The 15947-nt window shown below is 37.2% G+C and overlaps 1 protein-coding gene across 3 annotated transcripts in view; it reads right to left on the bottom strand.

Moving 5' to 3' along the window:
* The window catches only part of FAP (fibroblast activation protein alpha), a 72472-nt gene extending 62675 nt beyond the window's left edge, over positions 1–9797 (bottom strand). Inside the window, exons 1-2 of one of the 3 annotated variants that reach the window (XR_013371870.1) lie at positions 9516–9795; positions 9102–9186 (exon numbers count right to left, since the gene is read on the bottom strand). Coding sequence is in view for 2 of the 3 variants with exons in the window: in XM_077883480.1 (XP_077739606.1) it covers positions 9102–9186; positions 9516–9521 (91 nt within the window). In the remaining variant the exon portion in view is untranslated. Of the gene's footprint in view, positions 1–9101; positions 9187–9515 lie in introns of all 3 variants that reach the window. The other 2 variants (XM_077883480.1, XM_077883479.1) reach the window with 2 other exon arrangements.
* Between the last annotated feature and the right edge of the window lie 6150 nt (positions 9798–15947).

Here is a 15947-nt window from a genome sequence, read left to right as displayed (position 1 = left end):
CTTCTCTAAGTCTCTAAGTCAATGGCACTGTCACCCACGTAGTTCCTCGATTCAAATACCTGGAGTCATCCTTGACCTCCTCCTTCCTTACTGCCTTTGTCCAACATCCAAGCCTGACAACTCAGTCTCTAAGATCTCTCTATTGGCTGTTTTGTTTTTTTTTTTTCCATTTCTACTGCACCCCCAAGGCCAAGCCATTTCTCACTAGGTAGACTATCATAGATGCCTAATTGCTCCACCTGCAACTTCATGCCTGGTATTTCATTCAAGTTTTAATCTACATTTTCCTAATGACTAATGATGTTAAGCATCTTTTCATGTGCTTATTGGTCATTTGTATACCTTTTTTGGGGGAAGGGGGAGCTGTCTATCCTTTGTTTTTAAATTGGATTATTTGCCTTTTTATTATTGACTTTTAAGAGTTCTTTATGTATTCTGAATGCAAGTCCGTTATCAGATATATGATTTGCAAACATTTTTTCCCATTTTGTGGGTAGTCTTTTCACTTCCTTGGTATCTTTTGTAATCCCAAAGCATTAAATTTCAGTGAAGTTCAATGTATGTACTTTTTATTTTGTTGCTTGTGCTTTTATCTGAGAAAGCATTGACTAATTCAAGAACATGAAGATTTATTTCTATGTTTTGTTTTAAGACTTTTATAGACTTAACTCCTACATCTAAGTCTCAGACCTATTTAGACCTAATTCTTTTGTATTGTGTGAGGAAGGAAGTCCAGCATGCTTTTGTTGTTGTTGTTGCTATTGTTTTTGCATGTGGATATTCAGTTATCCCAATACCTTTTATTGAAAAAACTTTTCCCATTAAATTGTTATGGCACCCTTACAAAAAAAAAACAATGAAATATATATATATATATATATATATATATATATATAGGCTTTAGTTTTAGACTCTAAATTGTATTCCATTGATCTATATGTATATCCTTATGCAAGCACCACACTGTTTTGATTATGTAAGTTTTGTAGTAAGTTTTGAAATAAGAAAGTATGATTCCTCCAACTTTGTTCTTTTTCAAGATAGCTATTCTGGGCCCTTTTCATTTCCATATGAATTTTAGGTTCAGCTTGTCGATTTCTGTGAGTTATCTTGGATTTGGATAAGAATTATATTTAAGTTGTAGATAAAATTAGGGAGTATTGCCATCTTAAAAATATTTAGTTTTATGATCTATATAAATATTAAGTTTATGTAGGATGTCTTTCCATTTATTTAGATCATTTTGACTGTTAATTGTTAAGGTATAGAAATGCAATTGATTTTTATATATTGATTTTGTATCTTACAACTTACCTAAAGTTTTTATAGTTTGAATAGTTTTTTGGTGAATTCCTTGAGATTTTCTATAAACCAGATTATACCATCTGCAAATAGAGACAGTTTTACTTCTTCCTTTCCAGTCTGGATACTTTTTTTTTTAAATTTTCTTAAAATTTTTATTTATTTATGATAGTCACACAGAGAGAGAGAGAGAGAGAGGCAGAGACACAGGCAGAGGGTGAAGCAGGCTCCATGCACCGGGAGCCCGACGTGGGATTCGATCCCGAGTCTCGCGCCCTGGGCCAAAGGCAGGCGCCGAACCGCTGCGCCACCCAGGGATCCCACACTCTGGATACTTTTTATTTATTTCTTCTCCTTACCTAATTGCCCTTGTACAACCACCAAAAAATACTGAACAGAAGTGGTGTGTTCTCGATATTAGGGGGAAACGACTGAATCTTTTACCACTGTGATGTTAGCTGTGAATTTTTTGTAGATGTTCTTTATCAGATAGAGGGATTTTGGGCAGCCGGATGGCTCAGTAGTTTAGGCCCCTTTAGCACAGGGCCTGATCCTAGAGACCCGGGATTGAGTCCCACATCAGGCTCCCTGCAGGGAGCCTGCTTCTCCCTCTGCCTGTGTCTCTGCCTCTTTCTCTCTCATTAATAAATAAATAAATAAATAAATAAATAAATAAATAAATAAATAAAATCTTAAAAAAAAAGATAGAGGAACTTCTTCCTAATTTTAGTCTGCTGGGTGTTTTTATAATGAAAGGGTGTTCAATCTTTTTACTGTGCCTATTGAGATAATCATATGATTTTTGCCCTTTCTTCTATTAATACAGTTTATTATAGTAATTGATTTTTGAATGTTAAACCAATCTTGTATTCTTAGGATAAATTCCACATTGGTAATGGCATATTATTCTTTGAAGATCGCTGAATTTGTTTTGCTTGAATTTAGTACTTTGTTGAGGATTTTTTCATCTGTATTCATAAGATATATTTCTCCGTCATTTTTTTTCTTGTCACATCTTTGTATGATTTTGGTTTCATGGTAACGCTGGCCTCAAGGAATGAGTTGGGAGGTGTTCTTTTATATTTTTGGAAGAGTTTGTGAAGGATTAGTAATAATTCTTTTTTAAATGTTTGATAGAGTTTACCAGTGAAGCCATCTGGGCCTGGGGTTTTCTTTGTGGGAAGTTTCTAAATCACTGAATCAATCTCTAGTTCTTACAGTTCTATTCTTATTTTCTATTTATTCTTGAATAAATTTGGTAGTTTGTATCTTTCTAGAAATGTTTCCATTTCACCTATGTTATCTGATTTTTTGACATAAAGTCTTTCTATCCTGTTTCTTTATTATTTTAAAAAAAATTTATTTAAATTAAGTTTAGTTAACATGTAGATTATTATTAGTTTCAGGGGTAGAATTTAGTGATTTAGCACTTGCATATAACCCCAGTGCTCATTACTTCAAGTGCCCTCTTTAATGTTCATCACCCTGTTACCCCACCCACCCACCCACCTCCCCTCCAGCAACCCTCAGTTTGTTTCCTAGAGTTAAGAATCTCTTGTGATTTGTCTCCTTCTTGTTTTTATCTTATTTTATTTTTCCTTTCCTTATGCTCATCTGTTTTGTTTGTTAAATTCCACACGAGTGAAATCATATGGTATTTGTTCTTGACTGAGGTATTTTGCTTAGCATAATACCCTCTAGTTCCATTCATGTTGTTACAAATGGAAAGATTTTGTTCTTTTTGATGGCTGGCTAATATTTCATTGTATACCTATCTGGTCCCTTTAAAGAGCTGCATCACCTCAGTTTTTTCACCAGGTATAAAATCATAATCTGTATAAAAAATTTAATTTAGATTAATATAAGTAAAGGTTAATAACAGCTGTAAGTTATTCTGTTTTTACTATTTTTTTATTTCACAAAGATACTGAAATGAAAAATTCTTTACATATAAATACGGAATAAATTTTAAACAAAAGACTGATTAGTATTTGGTTATCTTACGGAAAGATCATTTCAATTTGTACCTACTGTATTAACTGTTATTACAATATATTTTAAAACTCAGTTTGACAGTCTCTGGTTTTTAAAAATGTTTATCCTGGATTACACATCCCCAACTGAACTTTAGAACTTTTTTTTTCAAGGTATGTCTATGACTAGATGTTCTTGTGTAAGTTGTAACACAATTCTCTTGGAAATCAGAGACAGGTAAACCTCTTCTGCATTATGGGATTCATCCAAAGCCTGGCATTATTTTCTATATTATTTAGAATTTGGCAAAACTTGGAGAAAGTTTGGCAAGATTCATCTTCTGTGATTTTAAAATCCAAGTGCAAATTACGGAAATATAATCTGCAAAGTTGATTTATTTACACTTAACTCAAAAGCTCTTTTATGTTCATGAACTTTCTGAACCTTTTCTTCAGACTTCCTCAGACTTCCTCCAAAAGAACAGTGAAAATACAAGCTTAAAACTCTTAAGATGTTTTTGAGGGAGTCTGTTTCACAGTTCTGAATGTTGATACTGGGAAAATTTCAAGCCTTAAAAACATATTCACATCTCCTTTGAAGATGATTTTGTCTCACATGTATCTTATTTTACAAAAAGTGATGACTGAAGTTATAGTAGTAGTAATAATAATAACAGCAAGAACAACAGTGGGTTTCTTCCTAACATGCAAACATTCTAAATTATATTTCTCCTTGCAAAATATTGATTTTTGTTCTATCTAAATTGTCCATGGATTCAGATATCTCCTGAAATGAATTATATAGGGCATTACCTAGCTAAGTAAGTAATCACTATGCATTTTTATATGTGTGTATATAATCATATATATATGTAGATACATATTTTACTGTGTTAACTTGTTTACATGATTTTATCTCACAGCTATCATTCTCTTTTTGGCTCCTTGAACTCACTTTCCTGTTGCATTTGGGACTTTGCGCCTGCATTTCCCTCTGCATTGAGGATGGCATCCTCCCTGTCCTTAAGATCTTAGCTCAAATATCATCTCAGAGAAGCTAACTTATGATCTTCATTACAGACTGAATTTTGTCTCCCAAATTCAGACTGAAGGTCTAAGTCACAATGTGACTATATTTGGAGACAGTGCCCTGAAGGAGGCACATGATTAAGATTACATAAAATCATAATGGTGGAGCCCTAATCTAATAAAACTAGTGTCCGTATAAGAGGAAGAGGCACCAGAAGAATGTGTGCATAGAGAAAAGGCCATGTGAGGACACAGCAAGAAGGCGGCCATCTACAAGCAAAGGAGGGAAACCTCCAAAGAAACCAAACCTGCCTGCATCCTGATCCTGGACTTCCAGCCTCCAGAACTGTGAGAAAATAAATTTCAGCTGTTTAAGCCACGTCTGTGGCAGCCCTAGATGTCTAACACAACCCTCACTCTAGTTGTTCTTTGTATTCATTTACTGGCTTATTATCAGACTGCTTTTTCCCAAGGATGGAGAAGTTGGCTTTCATGCCCCAGACTGGTGGCAGTTATTTGGAAGGGTGCTTAACAAATCATTGTTGGTCAAATAATCGACACGTCTAGGACCCACAGTGGACTGGACAGTATGATACTGGAAAACTGTAGGCTGCTATTCTCAGGTTTTTCATATTCAGTAGATTGTTATTTTTAATCCCTGGAGGAATCATACACCTCTTCCAGTCCAAGGGTTAAAAAACCAACTGTTTCTAGAAATCTGGCAGATACTGTAAATGAATGTGGTGTCTTGTGCACCATAAAATAAGAAGTTGTAAGGTCTGTGGCAGACTGGAGAATGCATTGCCCATCTAAAGATAGCACCTACTTCTCGACTATTACCATGGGCCCAATGTTGTGAGATCTAATACTTAAAGAGGAGTCAAAAATCTAAGATTCCTAGTTGAAACCTGATTTTTAAAAATTTGCAACTATACAAATTTGTATAAAACACAGCAGACCCAAAACAACAGCAAAGGACAAACTGTTTAAAGGTAGACAAAGGATTACAGGGAGATCAGAGGCTGGACTTAGAATGGTTCTCCTTTCACCAGAGGACTTAGAGGCCCCGCTCAGAGGAACTGAGATTTTCTCCCCACTGCATTCCCCCTGTTCTTTCTTTCCTTCCACTTTATCCTCTATCCCCGCCTCCAACTTCCTTTACTTTCTCCCTTTTTCCTTTCTTGCTTTTGTGCCAGAGCTGCTATTGTCCTGTATGAGTGCCCTGCACACAAAAGTTTCTGAAAAAGATTTATTTTTGATCCAAAGAGGTGGGGGATAGGAATGGGGATGATACCCAGGGGTAAAGACTCCCTACTCTCAGCATTGAGAACATCTTTGAAATTGAAATACATCATGCAGTAGGGCCTACTTGCCATCCTTGTGTTATTTATCTATTAGAATGAAGGCAATGAAATTCTAGCTATCACTATTTCAGTAGCTACTCTATGTTAAAATAGAAAAATAAGAGCTAATATTTATGGAGCATTTGCTTGTCATCATGTGGGGAGCTCTATACTCAGTAGAAATCAAGAGGAGGGCAGGTCACACTAACCTTTCCCTTCACACATGAATTTCACAAATTCAGGTCTAGCAATTCAGAGACTGTAAATCATAAGGCAAAGCCATATAGACTTTACTTTTGAAATTCCAGAACCTCTATCACTGTCCAATTCCAGTTTTTTTGTGTGTTTGTGTTTATCTCATGAAATCTCTTGAAATGAGATCTCTGCATTTGTCTTTGGGGTTGGCAAAAAGAGGGGGAAGGTGTGGAGGTGAGTTTCCATTCTTGGCCTGGTTGCATCTTCACAGGGGAAGTGGAGCAGTGCTTTGGAAGAAGAGACAAAGTGAACCTCTGTTCAGGCAGAATGCAGGAGACTAAGAAAGGGCTAGAAATGAATGGGGTTGGGGGTAGGCTGAGGCCAATGGGGGGTGGCCTGGGACTAAGGGATAGAAACTCATATGTGCTTCCCATTCGGTGAAAATTAAAATAAGAAATTTTGAAAGTTTTCCAAAAAAGTTATCCCTTATTTTTATTATTAGGTGGATGATCTAAATGGATCGTTTCCATTTCACCACTACATTTTCCTATTTGTTCCTAAAATCCTGCCTAATTCCTCCACAGCTCTCTTAGAACTGTGGCTGGTGTTCCCAAGACCTTCTCCCTGTGTGGAAAAGTCCATTTCTCTCCTTCTTCCACTGGGACCTGGCAGGGAATGGCGGAAATCCCATCCGGTAGTGATGACCATCCCTCCATAGTGGGTTTTTATACCTTGCCTTTCACAAGGAACTCTAGACCGCTTGCAGCACCTCTGTTTCCCAAGCAACTGGCACAATGTTGGGCAGATCATTGGTGGGATTTTCTTCAATAATAAATAAATAAGTGAACCAAGGTTTCTTAAGCAGCTCTTTAAGTTTCTCAAAGGAAGACTGTTCTTACACTGGAGCCAAAATCCTGAGCTAAGAATATGAGGCCACGTAAGGCCAATGTGAGGTAATGGGAATTCTGAGGAAGTGTGAGAAGGCTAACTGGAGACTCATTTGGCCTTGAATTCTCTGTTCCTCCTCCCCTTCTCCTCCCTTAGTACCTCAGATGCTATTCTCACATTGGGAAGAGGTGAGAGCAAAGCTCCTGACCTGGAAAGACTAAGGATTGGGGTGAGAAGACAGGAGGGAGATTAGAAGGATGCGTTTAGCACCTGGGCTGCCTGTACACTGGTTTGTGGGCTTCAACCTCCATAGTGCTCAGGAAAGGAAGGCAATGAATTGTCCCATGTGCAAGTGGCATTCTGAGAAGTTCTTCAACCAACTTAAAGAATGACATTATAGATAGAAAAGATACAGTTCTCAGCTTTTTTTTTTTTTTTTTGGTGATTTTTCTGTTGCTGAATCAGTAATAAAGTTTCATCTAGAGTTTAATTTGATTACTCTTTCGAGAAATTACTTTGCTCTGATAATAATCCTGTTAGTTGAAAAAGAAGACTATGCTATGAATGACAGGACTTTTATTTTTTTTTATTTTTATTTTTTTTATTTTATTATTTTTTTATGATAGTCACACAGAGAGAGAGAGAGAGAGAGAGAGAGGCAGAGACACAGGCAGAGGGAGAAGCAGGCTCCATGCACCGGGAGCCCGATGTGGGATTCGATCCCGGGTCTCCAGGATCGCGCCCTGGGCCAAAGGCAGGCGCCAAACCGCTGCGCCACCCAGGGATCCCAATGACAGGACTTTTATACTATACATAGTTTATAATATATATTGATGTGTATAATATATACAAGTCTAAAATTGGGAAGAAAGCAAGGATTGAGATTGTATATAATTATACAAATACGTATATATTATATACTTATAGTTTTTATAAATGTATAACTATAGTATACCTATCATTCAAAATTATGGCTTAAATTCCCAAGTGCCCATGCAACCCAATCTTGCCTGTCAACATGGGGCAAGCTCACGATAATTTCCACACAGTTTTGTTCTCAGAACATTAATTTTTGAGGGAGCAAAGTGTTAATTCCAAGTACTAGTGAGTCTTTCCAAACAAGGAGTTAATTTTGAATGGATTAGCATTCAGTAGGTCAATTGGACTTAATCCCTCATCTGACAGTTACTCCTCTGAGGGAAATATGGCCCAAACCCATGGAGTTAAGACACTGGTCTAAAAACAATTTTAACTTAAAAAAATATGAAAAATACGGATGCATACATACATCTCAGCAGCCTAAGAGTACTCGAGTGCCAGCAGATAGCAGAAATAAGGACTAAAGAACACTGCTTTCATCATATCGATTAACATCTCCATTTTGTAATCCTGTGAAAACCCCATTAGTATTTTGAATTTTTCAAAATATTTTTCTATATTTCATTTTTTTAAAGCAAAGAATCCTTTTTTAGCTAAAGGCTTACCATTGGTCTTACTTTACTGTCAGATAACCTGTAACTAAAAACATTTTCCCCCTCAGCTATCATAAAACTTTAACACTTATTAGTACAAACCTTTCCCCTTTTCCAAGACCCCAAGGCACAATATCTGTTATTGTTGTCATTTTTTTCCTGTTTTTGAATTTGAGCTTCTCTTCATCAATTGTTTCATAAAAACTTATTCCCCTAATATCACTGGATTATTTGCAGACAGCCTTAATTGAAATTTCAACTAGCCCAAATATTAGTTCATAGTATCTTGCAACTTACAGCAAATTGAGATCAATGGTAATCTTTTAAAGGGATCGATATATCACCAAACATAATGCTTGCTTGATAATAGTCTTCTAATCTGATTTTTCATTGCTACTGTATCTAGAGTAACAATTTCACCTTTTCTGTACAGCTATTCCTGGAATCTCTATTTTCTACCGCCTCCCTAAATTTTTGGAAAGTCTCATAATACAAAACTCCATAGGTTCTGTTTGGGCTTTTCCATTCTTACTTATCTTTATTTTCCATAAGGCAATCCAATAATGAAAAGCAACGTTAGTTAAAAATATTTTCTCTAAAGGCCTGTCCAAACTTGTAATTTAGCAGATAATGTGGAGGGTGTGGGGGTGATACGGAATAGTGCTTAGGTTTTTCTATTGCTGAAGTAATACTGGGAATCTCTTCCTACTCGTGCCTTAAATTCCTCAGTATTTCTGGTTGCTCAACAACATATCTGTGAGCTTATATGTCTTCTTAGAAATAACAGACTTACTTTGGGAAATAAGCACTCAGGAAATGTTCAATCACTTGTGACCATGCATTAGTGCATTTTCTGAGCTATCCTAGGCAGATAAGAGCAAATTAGAGAAAATTCTTACCTCTTGAAGGACGTAAGACAATGCACATCACCAATAAAGCAAGCACAGCAGAGGTGGCAACTCCAAATACAATTTTTAACCACGTCTACATAAAATAAAGAAAATTGACATATACACAGTTTCTGCTAAGTAGTAGAAATGGCAAGACTTTGTTTACACCTAAATCCTATTTCTTCCTCCCCACAAAGTCTTTGATTGTTTTCCACTGATCTGGCTATAATTGCTGGAATCCTCCCAGCTCTGCAAGGACAAATGTTTCTACAGTATATTTAGAACAATCTCCCAATCCCAACCCACTCCAGGAAGTACATACTTAGGTACAAAACCTCACCTTCTAAACAATAGAAAACTCTGATCGAACTCAACTCAGCCAGTCCTCATTCTTTAGCAATACCTGAGGCTGCATATACTAACCTTCATTTTTCCAGATGTTTTTGAAAGTTAGCTAATTCTGACTTCAGAGCGTGGGTCACCGGATCTGTGAAAACCGTTGAAAAGAAGCAAGTCTGTCTTCAGAGTTGGAAGCTGAAGCTAGGACAAGGTTTTTTTCTTTCCACGGACTTTTGAATACCGTGCCAAATTTCAAAAGATTTCTGTAAAATTAGAAACAGATTTTGGGGGCGTTCTTGGCCTTGAAATGAACTGTGAGTGGCTCAAGGGAGGTTTTATAGCCTTCTCATCCTTGTAAATTCTACACCAACATCTGCTTACGTTGACATACAGAGGTTTCAGGATTTTTTTTTCTTTCTTTCTGTCTTTTTTTTTTTTTCTTTTTTCTTTTTTTTAAACAAGTTCTGGTTTGTGTTTCATTTTCTTCTAGAAATCACTCACAGATCACTTTGGCAAGCGATTGCATTTTGTTGTAACCTTTTTATTTGCAACCAAAAGAAGAATTTAAAATAGTATGACTTCAAGGTATGCACAACATACACATAGCTATTTTTTAGCAGAGAAGGAAAATTAAAGCTATAGAAGATTTCGTGAGACATACACCACATAACTGCACATTTTTCTTCCTCTGGGAGATTATGAGGTACTTGCGGACAGAAATGTTTTTCTTTCAGCACAATTTCTTTGTCCATATAGCACCATATGCACTTTCAGTAAATACAGAAGTTTAAAAATTCAACTGTCTAAACCCACGACTGCTTTACTTTAAAGAAATAAAATGCCATCTGGTGAAATTTAGTATGGGTTAGGTGTGTATGCACAGGCCAGAAAGATGGAAAGATCAGTGAGAATAATTTACCAGCAGACCTTTGGAAGAATGGAAATGGCTTTGCAAAAGTGATATTTTTGCTTCCATCTCAGAATATATTCTGAGGGAGAAGACCTTTTAGTAATCATAAAGCCTCTAAAACAAATAAGAAAGATTTGAAAACAGAAGTGAGTCTTAAGAACAATTTAGTTTGGGCTAAATCCATATAATTTCAAAGCAATCGGTCAACTTGACAGATCAGGAAAATGGTTGACTGGATTTTTAAAAAATACATACAAGCAACAGTGTCTTGGAGTACTCTGGCTGGCTCAGTGCAAGTCACTCAGGTAGATTCTGTGGTTCCACATAAACACAGTTGTTAACCTCCTGTGTCTTTAGTTTTTCCACTAATGATTTTTTTTCTGGAAGTTTATGATGCTCTCCACCTGACTAAAACAAACTTCATGATGACATTTCATGGGTTGTTCATGAAAGGTAATGAGGAAACAATACTGAAATCTGTTACTATTTGCTTTAATCAATTGGTTTGGCTTCCATGGGAGGCTTTCTCCAGCAAACAGCAGGACAGTGGCTTGCGAACTTCCTTTCAGACATTCTCCAGACATCCCTCCCTGAATTCCAGTCTTATGAAAATTCTGTTGAGGAAAATGAGTCATTAAGCACTTACTGGCAGAGAGATGTAGCCACCCGGATTCTGGATGAGCCTCCCTCTTTGGCAGCTGATGGGACCAGCTCTTTACAAACTGAAGCAATGATTAAGAGTAATATCCAGGTTATGCTCTATACTTGCAGGTGTGTCCACTGATTGTGAGATGCTCAAATCCAAGATAAAAGCCACCAGCCAGGTTCCAAATGAACAGCTCTCATGTGGGTCCTCTCAGATTGATTGCCTCCTTTGGAAAATTCACACAGCATGTTCTCAGAAGTTCTATCCCAGCCTGCCAAAGCCCCAGAGTCCACAAGTACTTTTTAGTGTGTTATTTCCAAGATTTAACTTTCTGAAGAGTGACTGTAATAAATGATTAGGGTGTAATTAAAATGGCTACTATTAGCTTTAGCAATTAAAAGTGTACTGACGTGGTCTGGTCTGAGTATCATTTAGGATTGCAGCCAAGTGTAGGCGTCTACAGGAGACTCATTTGACAGGTTCTATAGAGAAATTGGGGTGCTTTAAGTGGAACAAATTTAAGTTGAAACTGTTAGTGAGTGGGGGAAATTTTGAAGCTGAAATGTGTTTATTTAGTTTTGTTTATTTTTTCCTTGGAAGGTTGGTGATTCAAATTCAACTTCTGGAAAATTCTTACTGGTTTAAACTGTTTTTAGAAAAATGAGACCAACTACAGAAGTAAAGATGTCCAGAGTTTTTCCATGTGATTCCATGGGCTAGGGACATGTTGCTTTAATAGAGTGTCACATGTCTGGCCTTCTGAGATACTGTGGAAGTGTTCTAGCTTTCACCCAAACAGAAACTCCCACAAAAATTTGGATCCTTTTAATACTATAACATCTTTACTGACTTTTTCTTCTTTCAGAGTGAATATGAAAATGCTTATGCTAACATTTTTTTAAAACATTAAGGAAACTGACTATCATTCTTATTTTATATACTGAGTCAGCATCTAATCAGCATATTTCTCAGGAAAACAGTCTGTGTCCTCAAGGAGCTTACTCTCTAGTATAAGCGGGGCAGGCAAGCTCTTACATACTGGTTTCTTTTCCCCTTCTGGAGCTCTGGTTGCGAAGGAGTCTAAGGCTGGTTCATGCTTAGAATGAAAGAGACCTCTGATTGTCTGTTGACTACAGCATAGACTCAGGAGGGGAGTCAGAAAGTCCACCTACCATGTTTAGAAGCCATAAAGTAGGTTGAGTGTCAGGACTGAAGCTTTTTTACAGAAAGTGACTCTGGATCTATTAAAATGCTACAGAAATGGAAACTATGACTTTGACCTGTAAAAAATGAAGAGCAAGAATTAGGATAATAGAAGTTCAACTGAGCTTTTCCCCAAGATGAGTCTTCTAAGGCTTAATTTGGAATAGGACTACATTCTAGTAAGTCCACTGGGAAAGTTAACTGTAACATAAGTCTTTAGCATACTAAGACAGATTTCTAGAACTATTTAGCAGTAGCCATTGTGTGTCGGCCAAAAGTGAGTTTGAGTTAGATGTTTTCCTGGAAAACACATCCAGTGATATACTCGTAGAGTGAATGGCGGTAAGACCATGCTGAAGGCATAAATAGGAGTGCTGTCTTTTTATTTGAGGGTAGGGAGATAAAGAAAGAGACATACACTTATGAACCAAAATCTACGACTAAGATCATTTAAGGACAAATGATAAGTAAGGGGTAGGAGAACAGGAGTGGAGCCAACATAAGCCTTGATTTTAATAAAATAAGAATTTGCTCTTCAGAAGGCCATGCCTGCCCACCTGATTACTTACATTCAATAAATACTTGCAGTTCAGTAGTATATGCAAAGAGCTTTAATATATTATTTCATTTAACTCATAACCAAAACTCATTTTACTGATTAGGAAATGGAGCCCAGAAAAAGTAGATAACTCGCCCAAGATTCCAACAGTACCCAATGTTGGCATATTACATTGTTTCTTTATAATACCTCCTGAAGCTGATTCAATAGTAATAAATATTTTTTAATTTGACATCTCACAGAATTTTTATTCAGAGATATTTTAAGGGTATGATGGTAGAATCATTATCATTAAAATATGCACAATGTTCACATCTTCAGGGGATGCTGTTACACATGTCTTAAAAGAGCACAGTCTCACTCTACAGGGATAATGTCCAAAATCTTAATTTCGTTAAAGTTCTGTTACAATCGGGGTCTGGTAGTCAGAGCAATCATTATATATCGGCTGGGACGAAAAGGTCTTCCTCCAGGGACTTGTTTAAATTAAGGGATTCATCAGAATTCCATCATCAAAGAGATTTTGAGATCCAAGTTAGGAGACACCTGAGATCTTCAAAGTTCCTAGTAACTATCACATAACTATAGATCTGAAAGAAGCGGCATAAGAGCATCAATGAGAATTGACAGAATTTAAATCACTCTTTGAATCTGGTCTATTTTCTAATTTCTAATTGTTATGTAAGGGAGAAAATAAGGCAACATGCCTCTGAGTTTGTAATTGGTACCTACTACCTTAATAGATGTTATAATTAGATGTCGGTGATTCTAAATATAATAATTAGGGCATCCAAGTTCCCCTTGGATGCTCAGAGTTAACTATCAAAGTTGGATTAGAAAAAAAAACATTAGAGAAATAACCCATTTCTTTGGATGCCTTGGTGTAATTTAAAAATGCAAATATTACATCTTCTTAGAAGTGCTTAATCAACAAAGACTGATTAAATGATATAAACTGAATGTGTAAGAATTTTCTGTATGTTAATATAACTTATTAAAGCACACTGGTATTTCATTAACATTTTTAGATGAGAGAATATTATTACCACTGATGAATGTTTATTGAACACTGTTATTGAGCCTCTCTTCTAAGCACTTTATACATAATTGTCTCATCTCATCCTCAGAACAGTAATACTGTCATTATCCTCATTTTAAAGATGAAGACATGGATGCACAGAAAAATTTAAGTAACTTCTCCAAAGTCACACAGCTTATGACTGTGCTCCTAAGCTATGGGGATGGTACAGATGGGACATGAACCCCGACAATCTTATTCTATAACACAGCTTGATTGCTTCATGCTTCAGATTCTGAAAGAAAAGTGTATACAGCTACAGGGATGAGAGATGTAACTGGATCCAGGAGGAGGTGAAAGAGAGGGAAGAAATGAAAGGGGCTAACAAGGTACATATCTTGACAAGGCCAAAAGCTTGTTGTGGTAGTAACTGAGTGATGGAGCGGCAAGTGAAAAAAAAGTTACCAGAAAGCAGCACATTTCCGTTGAAGATTTCAGTTCAAGGAGCTGACAAGGCCCTGTATCCTTCTGCAGGTACGGTGGGAGAAGGCTGAAAGTGAATAACTAGAGGTGCAGCTGGCAAAAGAGTGCGAGGTGCTTGCTGGTGTCACTTGGCAGGTCTACCTGGGCACGTAATTCACCTCAAATTATGGTAATCCTTGGCGAGTGGGGAGAAATACCCCGAGTCACATTCTAAACACTTTATGAAAGAGTTGAAGAGCTTCCTGTTCAAGACGGTAGACTAAACATACTATATCAATTTCTTTGCCTTCTGAGACTCCATTAGACTGATTATAAAGGCAGAAAAGGATAAGACAGGCCACGGAGGGAATGGAGAGTGCCATCTGCAGATGAAGCAGAAAAGAAATAGCAACTGCCAAGGACATACCTAGAAAGAACTTCCGTAAAACAGTCCCAGAACTGAGGGTAGGAGAGAGAAATGGGGCTGCAATGAAAGTTACTAGTTGAACATCCAAATGTAGACTCTTCGCCTCTAGATGCAGAACATTTATTCCAGGCCAAAAAAAAAAAAAAGGCTATTTCATTTTGACATATTAAACTATTACTGGAGGGTACTAGAGGAGCTAGCTGGGAGTCCGTGCAACAGAGTAAATCCAGTCCTCCAGCTTATTGGCTTCCCAACCTCTTCCTTAAAACCCATCAGCTAACAAGCTGCACCACATAGTAGGGTCTCTCCGATCTTCCTCATTCTTACATTGGCATTCTTACAAAACCCAAGAAGCAGTAGACAAGAATAATATCTTCTTTTTTTAAAAGATTTTATTTATTTATTCAGGAGAGACACAGAGAGAGAGAGGCAGAGACACAGGCAGAGGAAGAAGCAGGTTCCATGCAGGGAGCCCGACGTGGGACTCGATCCCGGGTCTCCAGGATCAGGCCCTGGGATGAAGGAGGCGCTAAACCGCTGAGCCACCAGAGCTGCCCAATATCTTCTTTTTTCAAAAGAAGAATCAAAACCCTAAAATGTGAAGAAAAAGAAAAGACACAGGGGGAAAAAAGTCAAGGGAAATAGAAAAAATGACCACGGAGATGATTCCGAGAACAGAAAACAACACTTTAAAATGTGTGAATTTGGGATGCCTGGGTGGCTCAGCAGTTTAGCACCTGCCTTCAGCCCAAGGCGTGATCCTGGAGTCCCGAGATCCAATCCCACATCGGGCTTTCTGCATGGAGCCTGCTTCTCCCTCTGCCTGTGTCTCTGCCTCTCTTTGTGTCTCTCATGAATAAATTTTTAAAAAATCTTTAAAAAATATGAATTCTGCAATTGGACTTCTGGCTACATATCCAGAGGAAATGAACCCAGGGTCTCCTGGAGGTCTGTGCACCTGCATCTTTATTGCAGCACTATTCACAGTAGCCAAGGAATGGAAACAAGCTAAGTGTCCATCAGTGAACTAATGGTTAAGGAATCATGGTATATACATACAACATACAGTGTGCAGTGGGATATTATTCAACAATAAGAAAGAAGGAATTCTTTCATTTGCAAAAACATTGGGGGATGTGGAGGGCATTATGCTAAGTGAGATAAGCTAGACAGAGGAAAACAAATACTGCATGGTACCACTTATATGTAGAAGCTAAAAGAAAAAAAAGAGGATAAAAAAAGTCAAATGCCTAGAAACAGTAGAAAAGTGGTTGCTGGGGGAAATAGGAGA

The sequence above is a fragment of the Canis aureus genome, chromosome 34 (assembly GCF_053574225.1).
Source record: "Canis aureus isolate CA01 chromosome 34, VMU_Caureus_v.1.0, whole genome shotgun sequence".
Lineage (NCBI taxonomy): Eukaryota > Metazoa > Chordata > Mammalia > Carnivora > Canidae > Canis > Canis aureus.
The sequence above is the reverse complement of the archived record's forward strand: the minus strand, read 5'-3'. Positions and strand labels throughout refer to the sequence as shown.